The sequence below is a fragment of the Melospiza georgiana genome, chromosome 17, assembly GCF_028018845.1.
Source record: "Melospiza georgiana isolate bMelGeo1 chromosome 17, bMelGeo1.pri, whole genome shotgun sequence".
Lineage (NCBI taxonomy): Eukaryota > Metazoa > Chordata > Aves > Passeriformes > Passerellidae > Melospiza > Melospiza georgiana.
The window spans coordinates 13,364,578-13,390,614 of NC_080446.1; the positions used below are offsets into that span (position 1 = coordinate 13,364,578).

The 26,037-nt window shown below is 47.5% G+C and overlaps 1 protein-coding gene across 1 annotated transcript; it reads right to left on the reverse strand.

The window, feature by feature from the left end:
• Window positions 1-6: 6 nt before the first annotated feature.
• Window positions 7-23,906, reverse strand: AHCY (adenosylhomocysteinase). Its single transcript, XM_058036424.1, has 10 exons — window positions 23,790-23,906; window positions 21,970-22,160; window positions 19,181-19,256; window positions 17,264-17,416; window positions 13,925-14,037; window positions 11,077-11,284; window positions 9,558-9,645; window positions 8,568-8,685; window positions 3,919-4,113; window positions 7-984 (listed from the first exon to the last, which is right to left on the reverse strand). The coding sequence occupies exons 1-10, from the start codon at window positions 23,815-23,817 to the stop codon at window positions 853-855; spliced, it is 1,302 nt and encodes a 433-aa protein (XP_057892407.1). The 5' UTR covers window positions 23,818-23,906; the 3' UTR covers window positions 7-852.
• Window positions 23,907-26,037: the final 2,131 nt, after the last annotated feature.

Below are 26,037 nucleotides of genomic sequence, written 5' to 3' on the forward strand. Positions count from 1 at the left end.
AACAAGTCAGGCCACAGTCAGATCTTTAATAAAAGCACTTGAAGTCAGTGACAAACATGATACAGCAGACATGACAACTAAGAGAAATCAAGTTGGGGGTATCAGTGTGCTGCTGGTGTCTGCAGAGGATTGAACAAGGCCCCTAAACCCAATGATCCCCTCAGTGGCTCCTCAGCTGCTCACAACACTCTTGAAAGCTGCTAAAAGTCTCTCTTGCCTCACCCCTCCTCAAGCTGGTATGGCAGAAGCACAAAATGGTCTTGGTTCTGACCAAAACCAATGAAGTAAACCCAGGAAAAAGCTCCAGCTTTAATCTCTGAACAGGAGGCTGAGTTGCTTTTACAGCAAGGAGACCAAGCAACCCCTTATCCTCCCAATTTCCTCCAGTTTCACAATATGCACTTTACCAGGGCACTGCTGTGGAGAGGGCCTGACACTGCCAGTGTGCTGCTGGGATTTACCTGATTGGAGCAGGGCATGGCAAAAGCATCTCCCTGCAGAAACCGTTCCCCACCCCATGGTGAGCTGCTCAAAGCTGACAGCCACTCGTGTGGCAAGACTACACATTCTCATTCAGCCACCTTCTGTCCTGCTCCCCTCACTGGAGCATTACAAACCAACAAAAGGTGCACAGGATCCTTTTCACTGCGACATTAGCTAAGTAACCAATTCTAATTCCAGGAGTCAGTGACCCTCATCCACTGATGGGGCCCTGAAGGCTCCCTGGTAAGGGGAGGGGTTGTGCAGCACTGAGAGGAAAATGGCAAAAGGCTTGTCCTCAGAAGCCCAGCACACACAAGAGCTTTGGAAGGTTGTATCCCTGCACTTTGGTCTTTGGGCAGTGCCACCTGCTCAGTATCTGTAGTGGTCTGGCTTGAAGGGCCCATCCCTGGACAAGCCCAGGTATTTGGCCTGTTTGTCACTCAGCTTCGTCAGCTTCACACTCAGCTTGTCCAGGTGAGCAGCAGCCACAGCTTCATCCAGCTGGAAAACAAAACATTGAGATAAGAGCATCAGAATAGAGTTCTAGTAGTTCAGGAAGTCACAGTCCAGGGGGCAAAATGAGTATGTGCAAACCAAGAGCAGCAACAAGGGGGACTTAACCTGACACAGCTTTCTTCCTGCCAACATCCCTCACCTGTCTGAGCACAGACCTGCACCTACATGGAAGAGCCTTGTGTTTTTGAGGGAGTCAGGTTAAGTGAAACAAAATTTTATATAATCAAACCCATTTCAATCTCATTTACACATTCACATCCATCCAGCAAGCAAAGAACAGAGATCAAACTCTTCAGATAAAACAATTTCCAGTTTGGTGAAATGATAAAGTTTCCACTACAAGAACACCTGGACATACTACACTGTCATCCTACAATATTATGAGAGTCCTAACACTGGAAAAAAATTCCTGCCCTCTCCAGATATCCCATCTTAGGGGCACATGAATATAATGAAATTCACTCCAGAATCTCCAGTTCAGCAAGACTACTTGTATCCACTGGCACTGTCTGAATGAAGAATAAAACAAGGTGGGCTGTAGGACACAAGCACAGAAAGGTTGATATAATTTCTTTATCCCTGAGGTGTCAGGTAGATGTGTAAACTGAAGAAACTGAAAAATATACAATGTCAGAATGCAGTTAAGTGCTCCAAGAGCAGGTACAGGAGAGTCAGAAAACAAACAGGAGGATGCTGACCAAGCTGCTGTGTCAGGGGGATGTACAGCCACAGGGGATATTCAGAGGGAGAAAGGACAGCACAAGCAGGGATCAAGGACAAGTCTGACCATTTGTAATTCCTGCAAAAACCAGGCAATCATTGCAGAGGAAACAGATACAAGGTAAGTCTAAATCCCAGCAGCACAGAGAAGACCAGCAATATTTCCCTTATATTACTTTAGTAGACATGAAAGGCTGCAATATAACTGAAGGGCAGTAGATCAACAAAACAATCAAGGGCCAGCTTGTGAACCAGCAGGGCCCAAATGATTCAAAAACTAGTCCTGGATCTCCTCCTCCAAGACCTCTGGTAACAAAGCCACTACTCTGAAGTAATACCATGCCATAAACCAGGTAAAAAGCTCCATCTGCACAGAGGGTAACTCACTGCAGCTCAGCCTGCTCACAGTGACCACTGTGGACCTTTTCCCTTGCCTTCAGGGAACCAAAGGTGACAAGACAGAATCAGAAACCTAAGGGGAAATGGTGGCAGTGAACCATGAATTCCACCAAAGAGTCAGGCAAACCATGAAAAAATGAAAACCTAAGGGGAAGGAAGGTCTGTGTTTAGAAGAGAAACAAGTATTTAGGCCTAGTACATCCTGTCAAGATGTCATGAAACAAAAAAAGGAGGGTCAGAAATTGTATTCTCATCTGGTTGATTAGACAGAGGTGTGAAGCTGACAGGTGTATTTCCAGTGAATTTAAGACAGATTTCACCCACTTGAAAAGGAATGGAGTTCCTGACAATTCCCAGATGAGGTTTTCAAGCAGCAGCAGGGATCAATTGTTTCACAGCTGCTTCAGCTTGGGGACCTCAAGACTTAGACATAGAGACACAGAAATTCAGACAAAGGTAAGCAGACATTCTCACCTAAAAATCAAAGCTAAGCAGGACAGATTTGTGCCAAGAACATAGAGACAACAGTTTTCCTGGATTTCCAGGAACACATGTTGCAGAAATGTGTGCAGGTCTGTAATGGCCAATCAAAGCAATATTCTTGCAGTCAAAGAAACTGTAGGGTAAGGTACTTGGTACTTGTTAAGTCTTGCATTTGGACCTCAGAGCAATTGCACAGAACAAGGAAAGGCACTAACCCAGAAAATTATTACAGTAAGTTCTTTTGTTGGTTCTGACAAGGTGACTGCTTTATTCTTTGAATAAAGCCCTCTGTGAGGCACAGAGGGTCAAAAGTGTTTTGTCACAGTGGATCAACCCGAGGAGATCACTGCCATATGCTCCCCCCTAACAGGCAAATTCATATTTAACTGCTTTGGGCATTGCTTCTCATTTCTATGTATTTCCAGTTCAAACATGCTTACTAAAATTTGTTATTCAGTGAAAGGATGAAGTCACATTTTATCAGCAACACTGAGATCAATTTTCAAGAGAACTGTCAATAAGACTGTTCCTTTGAAGACAAAAATTGTGGCAGTTTGCTGATCCACTCCTGCACTGCATTTCTGGTATGCTTTGCTTGATCCTTAACTGATGAGTTTGTAAACTTAAGTTCTTCAGGAAACACCTCATTAATAAGCCCAAACATACACATTCTACTTCCCAAATGGAAAGTATTTTCACATTTACTCTCACACCTGGTTGTGCTGCAAAAGCAGTGGGATTTAACTCCAGCATCTTTTTCCATGAACCATCTCAAATTCTCAGTCTTGTTTTGGAAAATTAAAACCATGTTAGTTTTCTAAAAGGAATATGCAAGCTGTGACACAATCCAGACTTTTCCCAAGAACAAAGAACACAGAGATAAGTTTAAAGGGAAATCTAAGGGAATCTGTCATTAATATTTTGTGACATTATTAAGACCAGATTGTGATAAGCTCTCTCAGGTGCAAATGGGATCAGGACTCTATCAACCACAGTAAAAGGGATTCAGTTTCACTCCAGCTTCAACTCTGCCCTTTGCTGCTAGACATGTTTGTAGAAGGAGCAAGCTGGTTGGCAGAAGCTCTCCAACAGCCCTGAGGCAGCACAGGGCTTCCCAGCACCTTAGAGAAGGCAAGAAGTGCCTGGATGCTCTGTCACAAGTTCCCAGTACTGCACTCAGAAGAACAGCCCATTCACACACAGCACACCAAAGCCAAACATCCTCTGAAGGACAGAACCTTCAATGAGCTCAAGCACCAACAAAGCCACACTTCAAGCTGCCTTCCTTATCAGCACTGTCATGTGGCTGTCACTCACCTTCTTTGGCAGGAAGTGCACCCCCACAGCATATCTGTCACTGTGTGTCCAGAGCTCGATCTGTGCCAGCACCTGGTTGGTGAAGGAGTTGCTCATGACAAAGCTGGGGTGGCCCATGGCGCAGCCCAGGTTCACCAGGCGGCCCTCGGCCAGCAGGATGATGTGGCGCCCGTTGCGCAGCGTGTAGCGATCCACCTGTGGGAGCAGCAGGGCCACGTCAGGCACGGGGCAAACCTGGGGCTCAGGGGGCTTCCCTGCCCCTCAGCAACTCAGGTGTAACACAGACACCCCTCCCTCCAACCCTGCTGTTTGCAAAGCCTGCAGCAACCTTGGCCTTCACAGCACACACATCTCGGCATCTGCTTCGTACTTCACCGGCTCCCCAAATTCACTTAATTCACTTAACCAGCTCTCCAAATTCACTTAACTAGCTCTCCCCACTCATTTAACCAGCTCACCAAATTCACTTAACCAGCTCACCAAATTCACTTAACCAGCTCACCAAATTCACTTAACCAGCTCTGCCCACACTCCCTTAACCAGCTCTGCCCACACTCCCTTAACCAGCTCTGCCCACACTCCCTTAACCAGCTCTGCCCACACTCCCTTAACCAGCTCTGCCCACACTCCCAGTTTTTCTACATGGCAGTGTAGTCCCAGCCAGCTGTGATGGAATGTGCTGCTAGCAGTAAATCCCAGTTCATCTGCACCCACTGGTCACAACTGGTGTGTGGTGACAGGGAAGAGGGAACACCTCTGCATGCAGCAGTCCTGAGCTCTGGCATCTAACACAGGTAACAGCTGGAGCTCTCAGCCTGCTAGGGTCCCCTGGAACTGTTCCCACCTCTGCAAGGCCAATACATAAAACAAAGAGCTGTTCTGGCTCCTGGTGTACCCTGCTTTGCTCTTGGGATGATCCTCCCCAATCCACCCCAGGGACAGCAGGACTCTGCACACAGAATCCAGGCTCAGATGGGCTGAGGAGCCAGGGCCCCAGCTGTGAGAATCCCACACAACTCGGGAGACAGATAATGTCACTGTCCCACACAGCTCAGGAGATAATGTCACTCAGCATGTGCCCCAAGTGCCTGGGCCAGACTGGACTCCTGCAATGTTAAATTTAACTCTTCTTCTCCTCTGCACCTCTCATTAGCTCCTCTCTGCCCTGCCTTCACCCTACAGGAGGTTACAATATTAAAGCAATAATGAGACACCAACATGGCCCAGAAGTCACAAGAATATTCAGTGTTAACTGGTATTTATTGCTCACTTCATACCAAGCATTTGGGAGTAAAACACTTTGGAAATACGTAAAACACAATCAGCAACAAACTTTGACAAAGCCTAATGCTTCAGACCGTTTATCTTCTACTAACACAGCAGAGCAACTGTGACAGACCTAAAAGAGTCCTTACTCACAGCTGTATTTAAACTTCAGAAGTAAAAGTCATTTAATATTAACTAAAGCACAACTTTCAATTTTGTTCTTAAAGCTTTGGCCTGTTCTTAAAGCTTTGACATATGCTGAAGCTGTAATTGTAACAATACAGTCTTCTGAAAATCAACCTTGTGCAGGACTTCAAGATGCCAAGAGCCATCCAACACAAACCATGTTTTTTATAACAGGTATTTTGCCTTCAGAGCAGGGGTGTGCCTCCACCTGCCTGCCCCAGCTATGCTTCAATCACAGCACCATTTTCTGCTTCTCAGGTTCACATGACAGATTATTATGGTATCAGCACAACACATGCAGGCAGTAACCACCTCAAAAAGCAGCCCTAAATCAGCCTTGATTCCTCCTGCCCAAAAGCACTCAGCAGGTGGGATAGGAATGATCCCCCCCTGAGCAGCTGCAGTTGTTATTTTGGATGCCAATTTTCCATTGCTGACCAGCAGTGACAGTGCTCAGTGCACCCAAAAATCACCATATGGGCCATAAGGAGATTATGGGAGGAAGTAACAAAAGAGGGAACCAGATGGGAAGCAAAACATGAAAAATCCTAAGAACAGCTACAGTGTTACTTATAACAAACATTGCATTTACAGACTGAACTACTGAAAGATAGTTGAGCAGTTAAAGTAGCATTTCAGTTTTGAAGTCTAAATTGGGTGGTTTAGGTGTCAAAATCTTATATCCTTACATAATACCCACATAACTTGCCCCTGGACAGCTGGATTGTGCATAGAACCCCACACCTTCAGCAACCTGTGCTGACAGGAGTCATTCAATGCTCAAAGGGGAACATAGAAAATGTAAAATTAATGTAAAATAAGTACAAAATAGTAGTGGTACCAGCTGAGGCTTAAGTCAGTACTGTGGAAACCCATCTCATATACAAGCAGACAGAACAGGCTGATTGGCAAACTCAATAAATTGCTCCAGAAGTAGAATTCAAATTATCCAGGCAATAAGCTCCTCTCCACACTTAGACAAATGCCCCCTTCTTGTTCACCACTGGAATTTACTTGGCTCTGAACTTTCTGGCTGCTTTGCACCTGCCTTCCCATTATGTGGGAATAACTTACAAGCCAAAGTTCATTGACCTTGACCTTTCCTTGCCCTCTCAAGTTGAGTTTGTGCTGCAGGTCAGTCTCTGACACTCAAACACAACTGAGCAGGGCTGCAGTGCAAACCCAGAGCCAAACCAACCTGCCAGCTTTTCAGTAAAAAGCCTATTTCCTCCTTACCTGTCCTCTGAAAGCCACACATCAGCCACAATGGCACAGTAAGATGTTTTTCTTATTAAAGTATTAAACATCTCTTAAATCAGGCCAGCACTGGTACTGAAACTTTCATGCTGGATCCAGTCTCAATTATTCTGTACCTCCAGCTGAAGTTAACCCCCCTTAGCCCTGGCATTAATCCTCTCATCAAGAGAGATGTTCCCCATACAAAGTCAGGGGGTTTTGCTCTTGTACTATGTTCCCCTCTCTGGTTCAGGATACAGAAAAGAAGCTGCCAGGTTTTAGTAAAAATCTGAATATTTAGAAAGTTAGATTACCTCAGCATTAATCCATATGGACAACCCTGACCCCACTTCCATCCTTTTCAAAAGGTAATTTAGTTTTTTTTTTTAAACAGAAACTTGTTACAATTTTCACACCTGGGACCACACTGCACCTTACTACACTCTGTCATCAATGCCAGACTGGCCCCTCAGAGCAAGCATTTAAAAAGGGATTTTCTGCCTCTGTGCAGGGAGTTTGTATGGTGCCATATTAACACCCACTTAAAGCTTCAACAATGTGTATTCTTCAATCAGTTCAAGGTTTAGTTTTAAAACAACCTGAGCACAAGCAGGTACCTGTGAGCTCTTCTAGAAGAGCTGCTGAGCAGAGTCAGCTCCACTAAGGCCATAGGCAAGAACAAACCTGAACACAGTGACAACTTGAGGGTGTAACTCCAGCCCTGGTTAAGGCCATGCAAAGTGACCCAACACACCTTTCACAGGTGCTTAGTCAGACTTTGATGTAGGTGGCCAAAAAGCCACAGGGGAGTTATGAATATTGGAAGGGCAGATGGAGATCTGAGAGGTATGTTTGGGTGTGGTGTTATTAAAAAGTACAAAACCTGTCCAAAAATCCTGCTATTAGCAAGGGCACTTCCTCTTCAAAAGGTAACCAGAAATCCCTTACCAAGTCAGATAAAACCTGGTTTGCTTTATGGATCTCCCTCAATGCTGGTGTGACAAAACAGTTTTGATCTAGTTCAATTTTGTTTCTCTGCTCTAAGACACAGAGTTGAAAAGCTGAAATTTTCAGATTCTGATTTCTCTTGTGCAGCTTCAGCCATATCTTAACACAAATACATGGCAGGCATGCAAGCTGAGCAAGGGTAAAACATCCTGCCTGCTTTGCCCACAAAGGTTTCTAAAATGAAGCCACCAAGTCTGGAAGAGAAACCTAAGTTTGGCAGAGCACCAGGTAGGCTTTCCTGAGGCCTCAATTTCAGAGTAGATTAAAAAAAACACACCACACTTTGAAAACAAAGAGGTGTGAATTTTTTCAAACCTTGACAGAATCCCCAAAGTCATTCCACTGAGATTCCCTTAGGACCATGACTGTTCTGCAGAGCAGTACCTGAACTAACAGCTCCACAAGAGGAGATTCAGGTCAGGCACCAGGCAATTTATGGGCTCTGCTCTTAAGCTTTTTAGTGTGTCTAATGGTCTGCTCTGTATTTCACATCCACCTTGCTTTTGAAAGCTGAGCTATGGCACTGTTTCCAGCTCAGGGCTATCGAAGCAAGCACATTTGCATACCCCCCTGGCCATGCCCCAAACATCAAAGCTGAATGGACTTGATGCAATTAATTGTCTCCACAACCACACTAAGGGTAGGCTCCTGTCTCTCAAGCAAGTGGGAACACATGGAGGAAGATGTACCCATATCAGGCACCTCTCTCCAGAGATCACCCTGAGGGCCTTGGGCACTGGCTGGAAACAATTTCTTTCATGCCAGCCCAAGACTATCATGTGCAGCTTGTCCCAGGTCAGCAGAATCTGCATTCAAACCAGAGCAACAGTGGCTTCCAACAAAGCTAGAAACACCAAAGAAGCTGAAGAGAAAACTCTCTAGAAAAATAAAAACACACTGAGTAGCTACTCTTTTTTTTTCCATCAGGAGAGCCTGCGGAAAGGCTGCCTCACCTGAGGTTTGATATTCACTGCCTCCACTGCATTGTCATTCAGCCACTTGGCATCAACTTCCACATCAAAATGGCCAATATTACACACTATGGCATCATCCTTCATCTGCTCAAAGTGCCTGTGAAATAAAAAAAGTTATATCAAAAGTTAATCCACACAGTTTTCTCCCTCAGCAGATGCTCCAATCCACAGCCCTGAGAAGTGCCCAGCTCAGTAACTGCATTGACTCTCACAAGGTGTGTGGGGCTGGTAGCCCCTCCAGTCAAGCCAAGTCTACTGGGAAAGCCTCTCAAGCTTCTAGGGAAGAACAATTCCCAAAGATATAAAAACTTAGTGGAGAGAAAGCATTTTCCCTATATGGAAAGTAATAACCTTTTGTTTGATTGGTTCAACACAAATAGCTGCAGTTATTCTTCTTACACAGAAGAAATAATTTTCTTCATTACTTTGAAGCTCCCAGCAGTTTTACATCTCCTCCCACCTAATCTGATCTTCCATTACAACATGTACAGTTATCATGGCAAAGAAAGAAAGGCATCTGTGTGGAGCTGGGGCTATAAACTGAGATCTAAGAAGCAGAACCAAACACTGCAGGGCAGTACACTGAGAACAGGCTGGTTTCAGCTGCTGATATGCAGCCACAGATGCAATGAATCACTTTCAACTCTTACCTGCCTCCTCTTCTGTTCATATTTGTCTGGCCTAACACAGAATTCAGGCCTGATGCCTTCATTCTCCAAAAGTCAATCTACCTCTCTGCAGCTTTCTCCATCATTACATTCCATGAGCCAGAAACAAATGCAATGTGGCAGCATCCAACCAAACTGACCAAAGACCTAATTTCTCATTAAATTAATGCTAAATTCTGATGTCCAGAAGTCAGACTGTGTGCTAACCCTAAACACACTGCTGACAAGTTATAAATGTATTTTAGAAAAGAAATCTAACTGTACAGATATGCTTTCACTAAAGCAAGTGGCTTGGCCATACCTGCCCTGCACAATGTCAGTGCAGCCAGTGGTGGTGACAAAGATGTTGCCTTCTTTGCAGGCCTCCTCCATGGTTGTAACTTCATAACCTGAAAAGAGAAAAAGTACTTCTCTACACAACCACCAACATTTATTAACAAGTGGGACACAATACTAGAAGTAGAAAAGTAGACAGAAAGAATGAGTAAAATGTTTCTGCTCACACCAGGCCTGGAAATGATGCAAGGTAGTGGGATATTGGTCTTGCTAAACAGCAACATGGCACAAAACCATCTATCCCTCACCCTTTTCAAATCTGTGGATCTGTGTGTTCAGTGTCCAGAGGTACAGTCTGGCACAGCAGTCAGACTGGATTCAGACGGTCAAATTTGCAAAAGAAGTGTCCCCACAACACCTGCAGTTCTTGGCAGGTATGAACAGAAATGAGATACACTGGTACCAAGAGGCAAAGTGATATGAAGCACCTACAGAAGAGAACAGCTCCAGAACATGCCCTGAGCTCAGCTGGAAAGACAGAGAGCATGGCACTGCTCTTCCAAAAAACCTATAGAGGGTAAGGCCTTGTGTTTTTTAATGTTTTAATTCCAGTCAAACCTTATCCCACACTGGAGATTAGAGCTGCACAACTCAAGGACAATCCCTCAGCCCTACCCCCCACCACCAGAGTCTCTGAATCCTTGATTCCAAACACACCTTCAAGGTCTCAAGTAACAAACTCCTTCCCTAACTGCAAGGACAGAATTCCTACAGTTAAACTGGATTCAGCTGTACCTCAGCAGGGACAGGGCTGAAACCCACTGCACCTTTCTTGGCTAGCTCTCACTTACTGCTCTCCACTGACACACAGACCCCGTTAGATGCCTCAGTTGCTGTTATGAATAGAAAAGTTGCCCATTTTTTTAAAAGGTTACAGAGTTCACAGGTTGAGCCAGTTACTGCCAGGGTGGAGTTCTAACTGTTTGTTGTTCTAATCACCTAGTTGTTAATAGTTTTTCATTAACTATCTGTTGCTGATGGTTCAGAATTCCCCTTTTTGTCGAGTGACACCCTGCTGCTTCCTGGAGGATGGCACACAGACAGTGCAGAGGAGGGGACAACTAAGGTGGCATGCAAATGAAGAAGCTCTTCACCAAACCTAGCAAAAACCCCTAAAAACAATGAGCCAACACAGAACTGAGGGATCAAAATGATGTCTAGATGTGAGGAACAGAATCCAGTGTCCTCTAAGACCCTTTTTACCCCTTACCCTAACCTAAAAAGACAGCTGGAAAGAGGACCTCGAAAGTCAAACTGAAAAAGTGGGCATCTCCTGGTGCTCTGGTGAGGACAGAAGCCCCAGCTCTGCCTGCAGACAAAGCTGCATTTTTCCTCCTCCTCCGTGCCACTCCTGGGAGCAGCAGCGGCCTGAGCACGACCCATCAGTGCTTCCCACCCGAGCTGCTTTTTAACAAAGGCATTAAAAAGGAGAAAGACCTCCTGCCCTAATTATTCCAGCTGCTGCTGCTCTGCTCAGCTCCCACCTTCCATGGCTGCCTGGAGAGCATTGATGGGGTCGATTTCCGTGATGATGACTCTGGCTCCGAAGCTCCGCAGGGCCTGGGCGCAGCCCTTGCCCACGTCCCCATATCCTGCCACCACTGCCACCTTCCCAGCAATCATGACATCTGTGGCACGCTTGATGCCATCGATGAGAGACTCTCTGCAGCCATAAAGGTTGTCAAACTTGCTCTGAGGGAGAAAACAGAGCAGTTTCAGAACAGATGAAGCCACTCAAGTGAAATTTCCTTAAAGAAAGAAAATGGACTTATGTGCAAGTAGTAGGAGAATAATTTAAATACTTTAACCACCATGAGGGACAGGAAGAAGAAAACCTGGTTAGATGTTTTTATTCATCCAGTTTCAGTCTATGGAGTTATATCAAACATAGGCATCATCAACATGGTGAGAAGCATTTCATAAATACCTTGTATCTACTGACCACGGCTTGGACTTGCTAAAGACTTGTTAGAGGTAACCTGAGTGTCTTTCACACCAATGTAGGTCTGAGTTCCTAAACCAGATCTTCATCAGCTCCCTGCTGCTGTTTATCAGACAATGAACTGAACCAAGTGCCACAGGAAGGCAAAACACACCAGCAGCACATCATCTTATCTCTGCAAGACACATCCAGCCTGCAGAGCAGCAAGCTGCCCACACCAACCAGGAGCAACTGGTTCTTGCAGTCCCAGAAGATCCAAATTACATCCTTCCCCATGAAGAGTTACCCTACCACTGTCAGCTTACCCTAACACTGCCACTCACTAGTGCTCAGACTTGGAGAACCTTAGCAAGCAGCCATTCACAATAATGTTCACTGCAAACAGGACCCCCTGGATTTCATCTCCTAACGCCCCAGCACACAACATCCTCCTTCTGTAACACTGACATTGACAGCCAGACCCTCCAATCAAAAGTAGCCAGCTAAGTCAGACATCAAATACTACCTCACCCCTTGAACACCTTCCTAAACTCAAACACACCTTGTGGTGCTAATCTTCGTAATGCTCCTCCTTCTGGAGCCTTTTCTTTTGACCAGGAGAAGGAGCTGCACAAACAGATTTGATTATTTGGGGAGTTACACAGACCAAGAATTTTTAAAGAAGCTGGCTACTACTCTTGTGCTGTGCTTTAGTATTGCAAGGAAGCAATACAAAAAAATCTCCACTCACAGCAAAATTCTGGTCTCAAAGCCTGCCCTGGGGCTTTCTACAGCCTTCGGGCACCAATCCTTCTTGCTTTTACTTAGCACTGTCTGCTACAGGCAATCCTAAGAATAAATTCCCAGAGGCACTAATCTGGTCTAGTGGAAGGCACACCCACAGCACCTGCAGTTCTTGTAAGTGTGAACAGAAATGGGATAAACTGCTCATGGCCAAAGTGTAACAAATTATACCTCAGGTCCAGAAGTTCCTGACTCAGTGCCTATAACCATTACCAGAGGCATAGCTGCCATTAATATATCAGAAAATTGTGTTACCAATTCTTCAAATTCTAGAGCTAGTACCAGTTGGTGTCCCTCTTTCCTAGTCCTGCAGATTTTCCATGCAGCATGGAGGAAAAGAGCATGGTCAGTCAGATTTGATTCCTCATCACCAAATCCCACAAGTGCAGTCAAAGCCTCCCAGGTGTCTGTGAATTCTCACGCAGGTAAGAGAGCAGAGTGTTGGATGCAGACATCTGCCCCATCCGAAACACATTTGAGTGGCAGAGGGAAAGAACAGAGCTGGCTGCTGTGCCTGCCTTCCCTCTCCAAATGTTAGCACAGGAACCTGGCACCAATTGGAAATATCAAACTGGGAGAGCAGAATTTGTCAGCTCAGTTGCACATTTTCCCAGAGATCTGTAACTGTGGTTAGTACAAATCTTGCACTGTATAAATACCAAACAGTATGTGAAAACAAGCACTTGCTTAGCACTAGAATCCCAAATCCCTTTAAGAGGCTTTGTTAGAAACATCTGAATTTCCAAGTCTACCAAACAGTATTAATAATTATTATGCAAGTGGTACAAATCTGGGTGAAAAGAAAGTGAAGAACTTCCTTCAACATTAACTGGACTCCAGCCCACTATCTATGAAGTGTCAGGTGCATGTTAGTGAGCAGAAAGGAGACAGCAAACTGCAGAGAAGGTAGGCCAAACATGAGAACGGCCAACCCAACAGGATAATGTCTGCATGGGAACTTGAAACAGACTCAGTAACTAGACTTAAAAAAACATCAAGATGCATAAACCTTTAGCACACCTTGAATTCCCACTATAATTCATGTGCTGTCAAAAAGCACCACCACCTTTTAAAAAACCATTCCACTTTATTCTCAATGCACCAGGGTTTATCTTGGAAGCAGTACTAAAGCTAAGCAAGGGATAAATCTTTCCCTCCTGCCCTCTCCTTTGCATCTGCTGCTCACAGAGACCAGCCAGAGGCTGACCAACCAACCTTTACCAGCACAAGCTCAAGGATGTCACACTCTCTTTTCCAGCTGGTATCTGAAACCTGCCTGGGAGCCTTTAAGCTACTCAGAGTGAGGACAGGCTCCTTGCCACAGGTACTGACTGTGCCCAGGAGTCATGATCTCCAAAAGTGTGTTCACATTATTAAACAGCAGAAGAATGGATGTCCTTACATACAAAAAAAACCCTTGATGTCCTGACAACAGGGCATTTACAATGACATCGAGGGCTCACTTTTAGGATATGGTGGAAATCTCTGTTCAGAACCAGATCAGGAAAAGCTCAGAAAGAGAAGGAATACTTTCACAGCAATGACAACATCCCAACATCAAGCTGGTCAGAGAGCAGAACACTGCAGAAGGGCTCTGTCTGTATTACCTTGGTGACAGAGTCATTCACATTGATAGCTGGCACTTTCAGGGTCCCATTGGCCTTCATCTTGTACAGGTTGTGAACCCCAGTGGTCGTCTCTTCTGAAATACCTCTAATTCCTATGGGAAGAATAAAAGTATGCACCTTAGTTGGAGCGAATGCTGTGCAAATCAGATCATCCAGGTGCTGGGAACATCCTTCAGAGGCTTAAATTAAATAATCCCTTGGCAGAGAGCAGGGAAGAGATGAAAACCCTCAAACAACTGCAGGAACACCAGAGGATGCGCTTCAGAGCCACACACCCACACACCTGCGCTGTGCCTGCCCGGCTCCTGGGGACGCAGGCGGGGACAGGATCGGGGCCCGGGGAGGAAACGGGGACGGGATCGGGGCCCGGGGACGGGATCGAACGAGGCCCGGATCGGCCTCAGCAGCGGCCCCGCCCGGCCGCGCTCCGCGGCGCCGCAGCGCCCTCTGCTGCCAGCCCGGGGGAGGCGCCGCTCAGCCCGGCCCGCACACAATGTCCTGAGCTGGGAGGGACCCCCAGGATCAGCCAGGGCAGCCCCAGCCCTGCACAGACACCCCAACAGCCCCACCCTGGGCACCCCTGGCAGCTCCTGGAGCTCTGGCAGCCTGGGCAGTGCCAGCTGTTCCCTGGAATCCCGTCACTGTCACAGAGATCAGGCTCTTCCTCTTCTTTTCCCCTCAAAAGGAAGCTGTAACTGCAATGAGCTCTCCTCCTCAGTCGCCTTCAGCTGAACACCTCAGCCACTCCTCATATGGCTTCCCCTCAAGGTCCTTCACCATCCTTGCGTGCCTCCTTTGGACACTCTCTAAGAGTTTAACATTTTCCTTATTTGTGGTGACCAAAATCACACAATGTTCAAGGGGAGGCCAAGCCCAGAGCAGGGCAGGCCAATCCCCTCCCTTGACCAACTGGTGATGCCACCCATGACACAACTGGTCCTCCTGGCTCCAGGGCACTGCTCACTCAGAGATGCCAAGTCTGGTCCAAATCCATCCTTACTCCTCAAAAAATCCAGCTGTGAGCTGGTCCAAGCCCAGGCAGGGAAATCAGAGCAATTCAACATGGTTTTCACAACAGAACTCTGACAGACTCCCCAGTGCAGCCTGAGACTGAGCCATGAGACCCTCCCATTGCTCCCCAGACCACTCTGTAGCACGTGAAGGAAATGAGACCAACAGCACTAGGAGGGAAAAGGCTGACTAACTGGAGAAGGCTCCAGAGAGCTCACTGCAGCTTTTTAATACCTGAAGTGGCCTTACAAGATGTGGACACACTGTTTAGCATGGCCTGTTGCAACAGGACAAGGGAGAATAGTTTTAAATTGAAAGAGGATGATACCTATTTTTCTTTTTTATGAGGGTGGAATAGGCTGCACTGAGAAATGCTCTAGGTCCCATCCCTGGGAATCTTCAAAGGGCTCTGAGCAGCCTGAGTTGAAGCTGTCCTGCCCATTGATTGGACTAGAGAGCCTTTAAAAGGTCCCTCCCAACCCAAACCAATCTGTGATTAGGCTGAGTGATCCCCACCACTTCTATCCACCCACAGAGCTCTCGACAGCCCCTCTGCCCTCATGGTCACCTGCTGAGGGAATGCATTCAGGCTTTGGCATATTTATGGCTTGCTTAGAGGAAAAAGGAGAGTTTAAAGTTCACAGTGCAGCCCTGTGCACAGTGAAATGGAGGATCTGTAGACAGTCTCCCAAAAGCATCAGTTTCCAGAATAACTGCCTGGATCATGGACAGTCATCCCCTTAAAGAAAAGCTTTTGTAGGACAGAGCAGGAACCTCCAGTTCAAACCTGCCCTCTTCTCTTCTGGCAAATAAGAGACACACACCTCATCATTCAAAGGCTCTCCAGGTGAGTCCTGAGCTTAGCAGATTCTCTTTCCACAGCACTAAGCAGACCTCACATCCCATATGCCAACAGCTTCCCCTCCCGTGGAGTCACCCCAGCACTGCCCCAGGTGCCATTCACAGCTGCTCTAAACCACTCTGCAGCTGCCTCAAGTGCTGCCCACACCACTCATGGTCAATGCCTGAGTGACAGGAGAGCAGAGAAGGGCCTGCAGCAAGGACAAGTTTGAATTAAACTGACACAACCTTGTCAAATGCTCAGACCTGTATTTGTCACCTGAGCAAGTCTGATCAATGAATCACAAATGAGCCAGCCTTCCCCATACAGGGCTTTTGCACAGATGACTTTCCCCATTGGTCAGTTCTTGTTTCCCCTCTTTCCTCCTTTATTTATCTTGGTAGTAAGGGCATTTGGCTTAATGGAATAAGCCAACAGTACAAAGGCCATTCTGCCCTCTAACTGCAGGCACACTTCAGGAGAGAGGCAGCTTACTGAGCAGTTCCACATACACATTTAACTCATCTAGTTGAAGGATTACTACTTTCAACTGTTAGCTGCACACTAGGACAGAACTATTTAAATTAGAAGCAGCTGAAGCATGGAAGACAATTCCCTCTGAAATTAGCCCAGAAAACTTATCCAGCCTTTAAATGGCATTTTAAGCTGCCTCATGACAAAATGTCTCCTGTGTTCACAATCCACACGCTGTGCATGCTCTGCCAGGGTCACTCTCATTCCACCTCCCCAGTGGTCAGATCTCCCCACAAGCCCTTACGATACATTAGCCTCTGTTAGCTCTAAGATGCCAAAATTGGATGCTACACTTCTTCATTTAAACCAACTTTGCAGTAAAAGGCTAAGCACAGATCTCAGACTAAGGAGATCAAGACTCTACTCCACAAGTCCCATTCTGGAAGTTTTTCTGTTTCCAAGGATTCCATTTTACCTTCCAATGGACTGGAAGGTAAAATGGATCAAGTCTGTCATCCTCTACAGAGATCAGTCTTAATTTACATCAGCATCTTCACTGACAAACTGAATGAGTATTTAAGATAGAAACTGTTCATTTTCCACAGAAGGCTACAGGTGGTCTCGACTTCATTCAGAACTGCACTAAGACAATGGGTAAGAAATGCATTAATGTAAAACTGTTAATTGCAAACAGACATTGAGCACTTCTAGAACACAGCCCTCTTCCAGGAAGCTTTTGGCATGACAACAGAACTACCTAGAGGTCATTTCAGGTAATGGGCTCAGTGAACTACGGCCAGGACAGGTCACTGCAGCTACAGAGCAGAAGTGGGAACAGCTCCTGCAGGTACGAGAATCTGGTCTTGAACCGTAAGGAATTTTCACAGCCTGTTTGCACTTGCCTGTCCTCTTCCCCCACCTCTTTTTACACACCCCCCACCCAAACAGCCTCCCAGGCAGAACTGTGCCTGCCAAAACAAAACACAAGTCACCTTTCAGCAGCTGTGGGTATTTGGTATGAACTAGGTTGGTAAGATCTCCACCATCATCCAGAATCATGTTGAGGGGCTGCCCATCCTTGAAGTACAGGGTCTGCTCAATGCACCACAAGTATTCCTCATCTGTCTCCCCTTTCCAGGCAAACACTGCATGGGAACAAACACAAACCATTAGCCAGTTTCTTACTCAGCATGTAGTGAAGCAGCCAAAGGAAGATTTCATCAGCAGCTCTCAGTAGCAGCTGACAGACAGATGATTATCTGTGCCTGCAGGCCAGCAAGGACGTTTGCACTGAAAAACAGACCTCAGAATTATCACTGAGGCCACAAACATGGTCAAAATTTTGAGACTTCATTGTTCTCCTTATTCCTCTTCCATGTTAAAAGGAGAAGACAAAGCAAACTTAAGCAGACTCACATCCACAGCACCCCACTCGTTAGAAATAACCACTGGACAGAATGATACAGATAAAGGAATACCCAACCACAGCATTTTCTAGCACAGCAGAAAAGAGGGACCAGATTTCAGCATGAGCTAAGCAGCAGAATATAAACTCTTCACCAACTCTGAGTTTAAATTCTAGTCTCTCTAGCCCAGCACTAAAATCCAAGCTGAGGTGCCTCATGTGCTCTAATCAGGGTATATTTCTATGTCAGTACAGCCCCAGCAACAGGCTGCCACCACTGGTATGTTGCATCCACTAGGATTTGTTTCTTTCCAGGCATCTGTACTGTCTTCCTGCTGTACTCAACCCTCAGAGGTACTCAGCCACTCAAACACATACTGGGCACATTATTTACAAACCTCAACATTCAGCTAAATCATTGTGTTTTCACTGTTTACACAGAAAATTGCTTGAGCCATGAAGAGCCAATCATGCAATTGCCTATTCTGAATTAATGTGTGTCAGGATCTCATATTGAAGCCAAAGGACCAGCATTCCTCCAGGGTCTCACAAATTCAGTAAGTGAGGCACAATATTAACAAAAAGAGCAAGTGCCAAAAATTAGGATACAAATGGCAATGGTCACACACTTTGACAAACACTCAACCTGTAAATGGCTCTTCAGTTGAGTTTTGGGTGCTGAAAGCAGTGAGGAAGACAACCTAATGTCTAAAGAACCCCATGTGCCCCTCTGACATCCCACACCAGAGGCAATGCCTGAAGCTGGTAGTGCCAAAGGAGCTGATGAAGGGATCACTTTGCTGCCATAGAATGTGCCACAGTTAGGGAAAGACCTGTGGCAATAATTAATTATAACAGAAATGAGAGACCCCCTCCCAAAGCAGACTGCCAGGAAGCAAATTTAGCCTCTGCCAACAGCTGGGCTCAGTTCCCAGCACTGAGGATTACGTTTCCTTGAGCTGAGTTACACAGCAGACAGCTTCAGGTATTTATATTGATCCATGAGGAATTGCTCCTTATTGGAACATGACAGTAACAAGACAGCAGCATCCTGATACAGCACCTAAGGGATATTAGGAACAGCAGGAATACAGCTGGGCTAATTCTAGCCTAAAAATATCTTGGGTATTGACCCTGCCACTGTGACAGGGCACATGGCAGTTCCCTTACCTTTCCCAATGCCTATTTAGCACAGAGCTTGCTGGAAAGCACCAAACACATCCAGCTGCACACACCTACACACCACTCCATTTCATCACCCAGCCCATTCCATCATCTTAATGAGATCTAACAGAGCCCAACAGCAGCAGCCTTTGCTGGGAGACCTGGGCACAGGCTGATGCAACACAGCCTGAATCAAATGTCCTGGTTTGTAAAAGCCACTGCTTCTGACAGGCTGTTTCTATCCTCAAGCTTGGTCAGAAGATCTTCATGTGTACAGTTTGATTTAGCAGGAACAGGCAGTATAGCCAAACTCAGCCAAACCAGAACATGGAAAACTTACCAGGGATACCAGCTTTTGCAATAGCAGCTGCAGCATGGTCCTGAGTGGAGAAAATGTTGCAGCTTGACCATTGTACCTGGAAAACAACCAAGTTTTGTTTGCTGAACAAAGTTCTGAGATATCAGGGACTCTCTAGCAAACACAGGACTTTAAAAGGGAGCAAGAGCAGAAGGAAATTAGTGCAGGTTCCTGCCTCTTTCAGTAGCTCTACAAAGACAAGGTGAGAACTGGGTGTCTGACTAAGTCAGGGAAAATAATGTCACATGGAGAGAATGTGAATGAGCTTTAGTTGTGCCATATATTCTGCCATCTCCTTGCTAGCAAGCAGTTCTCCCAGACACCCAGAGCATAATCCAGATCTTCAGGGGCACCCACAGGGTGGGTTTGGGAAGTTTTGGTGAATAAAGGTGAGATTTTCAGAACAGCCCCACAGCAAGTGTCCATTGAGGGTATGGACATGCAGCAACACACCTGCTGGCTCTCACAAGGGTCAGAAATGCAGCTGAAACATTACACTCAATCCAGGCATTCTCTAAGATTATGCTCACCCACCTCCCACTCTGTGTTCCAGTCATGGAAGCTTTTCCAGCTGAGCTAAGTGTTTTCCTCAGATTTCATAACTAGGCTCAGGCACCTAGAAAAGCAACAGCATGTTGCTGAGTTGCACTGAAAAGGATCTGCACACCTACTGCAGCTCACAGCACCACATCCCAGAGCCACATACCCTCTGCTACCCACAGGGCTGACTGGCAGCTATTCACAGGTTCACTGGTTACAGAACTTGAGAGGGCAGTAAGGCACAATCATCCAGCCTGTTTTCAGGTACTCATCCACTCATCCTACCTGATCAAAAAGTGACATTTTGAAGTAAAGGGTGCAGTAGGAAGCAGCTTACACTACCAACACTTGTCATGAAAACACACCTGGAAGGAGCACAGGAAAACAAAATCCAGAACCTAAAGCTGCACCTCCTCACCTGGGTTTCTGCAAGTTCCCCCTATACCAGCAGCTGACATCATGGGGGGAACTTGCAAAAACCCAGGTGAGGAGGTGCAGCTTTAGGTTATGGGTGTCATGACATTCAAAAGTATACAGAATACCTAGATACTGTTCACACTTCAGATTTGATACAGACTTGTGCTAGTGACATAGAGCCTAGAATAACTGGAACACCTGACAGACTCAGACTCTGGTGTTTACATCACTGGCTATGGAAAGGATTATTTTTTGTTACAAATTATGAAGCACAGAGTATTTATTCTATCCTTATTAATCCAGCCAAAAAATGGACACCAAGGTTATTATGCTGCAGTGAGCTACATGCTCTTTACATGGGCTGTGATTTTATCAGTTTCATTCCTCCCTCCCTGGCACCAAAGTTCTGACAGAACAGGTGAACCAGGGCTGAATCCAAACTGAAATCAAAGCCTAAACTAATCCACAGGCATCAGACAAGGAATTCACACAGCAACACACACCTTTAAAGGTACAACCACATCTTAGAGAAACCAAGTCTCTGCAGGTACCTCCCTGAATGACTTGGATGAATCCCATGTATCACTGATCTGGGGTTATGCTCAGCTTAAAGCAGCTTGGCAATGTTTAACTAAGCACACTGCTGCCTCCTAGGCCAGCCATACTGGGATGCAGCAACCAACAGCAAGCTGTCCCAAATTTCAATGGCTACTGCTTCCTTTTAAATGCTGAGCAGGGACAGGAGTTCCACATAGAGTGGCTGGAACAAGGCCAGGACTGCACCTCCACATCAAAGCTCTCCTTCAGCACTGCACCATTTGCAATCACAGGACAGCTCTGAACAGGCTGGGGAACACCTACACAGCAGCATGTACCCTGCCCAGGCTGACCTGACACGGTGTCCATGCCTACCTCCTCCTCTTTTTGAGGAAACACCTTCACTGCTAAGGAGGAAACTCCTCCTTCTCCCAGCACCTTTCAATCAGCATGACACTGCTCAATTCCTAACTGTTCCCAGAGAGGGATCCCACATAGGGCACCTCTGGGCAGCCAAACTGCAGGAAGAAGGAACTTCAGATCATTTACATACTTGACAATCCATCGAAATTCCAGTCAGCTCCCTGCTCAGCACACAAGCAATGCAGATTGTGCTCAGATACCTGGCTCTCCTCATGCCCTGTACAGCAAACACTCAGCTGTGATGTCTGAACTTCACTCAGCAAGTCAGGCATGGGACATAAGGCAGTAAATGCCTTCTAAGTATCTCAGACTTTAATATGGATGAGAGTAACTGGTCCTTAGTCACACAAAAAATTCAGTGGAGATCCCAGCCCTCGATCCCTAAGCTACAGCGCACCCCTGTTCTTTTCCTGCACAGCTGAAGGGCCAGCACGAGCTCTCAGTAAACTTCATTAGATTTTGCTGACTTTACCAGGGCAGAGTGGAGTTCTTAATACAGGCTAATCTGTGCTGGAGGCAGTCCCTAGAGCTGCAGCATGAGCAGCCACAGCACTGCAAGCCCGAGCACAGCATGGCTGCGTGGGAGCAGCTGTGGGCACTGCCCAGAGGCACAACAGGCACGTAAAGCTGCAGCTTGTCCACAGGAAACACACACACCCACACCCCAGAGGTGCTGAGGGCAAGGAACAAGCTTCTTGCTCGAGGAGAGAAGACAATCCATTCACGTGGAGATTGCAGCCTCATCCAAAAAGCACAGACATTTGCCAGGATTCCGTAAGGTGTTACATAAGCAGGAGCAGTGACCTGGCAGTGTGTTACCCAAGAGCAGAGGGAGAAGCTCAGAGGCACGTTACCTCAGCCCCCAGCACGATGAGGGTCTCTATGAGCACTGCTGTCTGCACAGTCATGTGGAGGCAGCCGGCGATGCGGGCACCCTTCAGGGGCTTGGATGCAGAGTACATCTCCCTCATCTTCATCAGCCCCGGCATCTCATTCTCTGCAATCTCAATGGCCTTGCGACCCCAGTCTGCAAGGCTGATGTCAGCTGCAAGAGAAGCAGGACAGGTGTCAGAGTTTGAATAGCTGAGACCTTGGTATCTGTTCACACACTTGTGGGAAGGCACTGGCTGCAACAGCTGAACTGAACACCCAGCAACAGCTGGGAGACGGAGTTGCAGAAAAACCAGACCCTATTCCAGTTATTTTCTGGTTCTTTGCTATGGTACACAAGTTTAGACCAAACTTAACAGCCCCTCATGCTACTGTGCAAGAGGGTATAAATCAGTATGTGCACTGTGACCTAGTGCACATACATCCCAAGGTCCATGAATTCAGTAAGCCACAGCCTTAAGCACTTTTTACAGACATTCCCCAAAAGTCCCAAAACTTCCTACAGGGACTGACTTCTACATTATTGACCTGAATGTGGGGAGGGGTTGGCTGTAGGGCACTGGCTTCCCAGACTGAGAATGCTCACTAAGAGTGCACCAGGAACTGAACCCAGCTTAGCTCCCCCTCCTCACAGCAAAGCTGCAGGTCCTTTCCCCTTAGATCCACAAAAATTATTTTAAGTGACTGTAATTATCTTAGTTACCAGCCTACTTCTACTTTTGTAAGAAGTACCTAGAGCAGAAAAGTCCAGCAAAAAATGAGCAAGAGAGATTTCTGACAGGCTCACTACATTCATCATGGATGTCCAACCCCAGTCTTAAAAACACAAGGGTCAAGCAGGTAATGCCCAGCTGCATCAACTCTGCAGCACCAGCAAACACAGACTGTCCTTCTTACTTGGTCTGACACTCTTTGAGAGATTTCAGAAGTTCACCATTCCATTTAGACCACAGTCAGACGCTTTTTTTTGTCACCTACCTCGTGAACAGAGATTGTTTAGAGCACCAGAACTCCGAGTCAGACTGCTGGGTTTAATACAGACACACTAATTGCATTTTGCTGCAGAACGAAGCCTGGGGCCACTGAAGCTATTGCACGTGCTAGAGCTGACTGGAACACAGCCCGTACACCACTGGGACTGAAAACTGCCTACAAACAGGCCACGAAAGGACGACAGAAACAAACATATCAAGAGAAGGAAATTTAATTTTACCCCTGTTAAGGGCTTGGTAGCTTTACTAGGGCTGCTTTAAAAACATCCTGCAGTGTTTTAGGTTCAGAGCCTCTAGGGTAAATTAGTTATGAATCTGAGCCTTACACACCAATGTTCTTTGAATGAAGCCTGCAAGGAACACCCAATGCTTTATAAAAACTAGGGCTCTTTGTGAAGTTTTAGGTCTACAGAAATACCCGCCAAAACCTTCAGGGCACATGAGTCAAAGGTCCCAGGATGGGAAATACTTTCACCTTCGGAGCTAATCATGTTCCCGCCAAGGGCTCTGAGCGGCGGGGGAGGGACTGGGCAGCCGGGCCGGGAGAGCGGCACAACCGCGAGTGGGAAGGCGGCGGTGCCGCTCCCCGAGCCCCCTTCCCCCGCGGCGGCTCCCCCAGCGCACAGGGGGCTCGGGCCCGGCTCCGCCGCGGGCAGGACCCGCCGTCCTCCCCCCCGCGGCCGCATCCAGCGCGGCGCTGCAGCCGCCGAGGCCGCGTTCCCCGCACCGCGCTGGCCCCGGCCCGGAGAAGGTGCCGAGCACGGCGGAACCGGCCCGGGGCTCGCACTCACCCACTTTGTAGGGCAGCCGGTCCGACATGGTGAAGCTGCGTGGCCGGCGGGCAGGAGGAGGCAGCAGCAGCTCCCGGCACGCTTTAAGTAGAGGCCGTGCCGCTTGCGTGAGGCGGGGCCGGGCTGCGCTTGGGCGCTGGGCCCGGCCGGCGCTTCCTCTGGGCCGGGCCGGCCGCGGGCCCGCCTCCTCTGCGAGCAGCGAGAGCACGGGGTCCGCGGGCTGTCCCCAGAACGTGCCCCATCCGCGGAACCTGCCCGTCCCCAGAACCTGTCCCCTGGCGCGGCCTCTGCCGCAGCGTCAGCCCCGTGCCCGAGCAGGCTCTGGCGGCCGCTGCACCCACCGCTACTGGTGCCAGCACAGGAGCCGGTGTATAAATATCTGCAGGGCTGGCTCAGAGCGTGGACCAGGTTCTGCTTCCTGGGACCCAGCGATGGGATAAGAGACCCAGCGACGGCAGAAGCTGAATGAAGTTCCACCTCAACATGAGGAAGATCTTTATTTGCAAGTGACCACTCACTGGAACAGATCTGTGGAGTCTCCTTCACTGGAGATATTCCAGGTCCGTGCTGTGGGATGGCTCTATTTGACCCAGGATGTGGGACCAGAAGCCCCTGTGTGGTCCCTTCCAGCCTCACCCATTCTGGGATTCTGTAAGATGAAGCCACAGCAGGTCCCAGGGCAGTGCCAGGAACAGCCCTGATTCCTGATGCCAGGCCTCACCATATGGACACTGAGCAGGCAGCACTCTCTGTTTCACTTCCCACAGAGGATCCCATGAGATGTTCAGTGTGAAGTGTTACCCTTGGGCACGCAGACCCCTCACTGCAGCAGGGCCTAAAGCAATGGATACAACTGGTGAGATGCCAGGCAGAGCTGGGGCCAAGGTGTGAGCAGCTCTGTCACCCTGGACCTTGGACTTGGCTGCAGGCAGTTCACCTCCCCAGCCTGCAGCCCTCTGCCAGGTGCTGGGCAGGGCTGCCAGCCCCCAGGCACAGCCAATGCCTGCTGCACATGCAGGAGGCACAGCCCCGCTTTGGCCTTGCCTGCGGGTCACACGCACATCTGCTTCTGTTCTAACGTCTGAAATACGTTTTTCATAAGCCTCAGTCATTAACTGGGATGAACTTTCCAGCCACACTGTTATATATGTCTCCTTTAACCTGTGAAATACGTAAGAGTGAGGATTTCCTTATAATTACACAGAAAATTCTCATTGAATTCTTTTGAAAAGTTTGAAATATATCTCAGTGCAGAGTTTATCCTGAGACCCCAGTTCTCACTCCACCCTGGAAGGGTAATTGTGAGGGTAATTACTTCTTCAGGTGAGCAGCAAATGATCTTCAGTGACTGTCCTACAGTGAACAAACCACAGAAATCCCAGTAGAACACCTGGACAGACAATCAGTACACGTGGAAATGGCAAGATTTCTGTAGAATACTCAGAGTTCTGCAGGTGCACTGGCACACCTGATAGCATACAAAGGAGTTCTGTAAATCAGAGGTTCTGCAAATCAAAAGGTTGATTTACAGAAATGTAAGCCTGAAGTACAGGCTTCATTCCTTTCATTTTATCCCTCAGCATCCAAGCGCGCTTAGTTCCTCTCTAAGGATAACAAAATTCCCCCCTGGTGCCCATGAAGCTGCAGCCCCTCCCGGGCTCATCCACGCCCCAGCTCTGGGTTGTGACCATGGGAAGCACCTGGAGCTGTTGGAGGGAGTGCAGAGGAGGCCCCAGAGATGCTGCAGGGGCTGGAGCCCCTCTGCTCTGAGGAAAGGCTGAGAGAGTTGGAGTTGCTCAGCCAGGAGGAGAGAAGGCTCTGGGGAGGCCTCACTGCGGCCAAGCAGGACTTGGGGGGCCCTGGGGAAGGATGGGGACAGAGTGTTCAGCATGGCCTGTGGTCAGAGGAGAAGGAAGCATGGATGGAAACTGGAGGAGCTCAATTTAGCTTTGATCTGAGGAAGATGTTTTTCTCCCACGAGGGTGATGAGGCCCTGGAACAGGCTGTGCAGAGAGGCTGTGAAGCCCCATCCATAGGAACATTCAAGGCATGCTGGAAGGGGCCCTAAGCAACCTGGACTGGTGGGAAGTTGATCAAGATGATCTTCAGAGACCCACCCAAGGCAAACCATTCAGGGATTCAACCATTTTACAACAAAAAGCACCCAATCTGAAGGGGCCCCGGAACTTCTGTCACATCACCTATTCATTGTGTCATAGCCAGTGTTCCAGGTGGAACTTCCAGCATC

What these genes read in the sequence shown, in the direction of transcription:
- AHCY (XM_058036424.1), bottom strand. Translation starts at nt 23,817, where the DNA reads ATGTCGGACCGGCTGCCCTACAAAGTGG. An exon ending in TCATCGTGCTGGGGGCTGAG is followed by an intron (nt 19,257 to 21,969) that starts GTAACGTGCCTC and finishes GTTGTTTTCCAG; the next exon opens with GTACAATGGTCAAGCTGCAA. An exon ending in TGAATGACTCTGTCACCAAG is followed by an intron (nt 11,285 to 13,924) that starts GTAATACAGACA and finishes TTTCTCCCTCAG; the next exon opens with AGCAAGTTTGACAACCTTTA.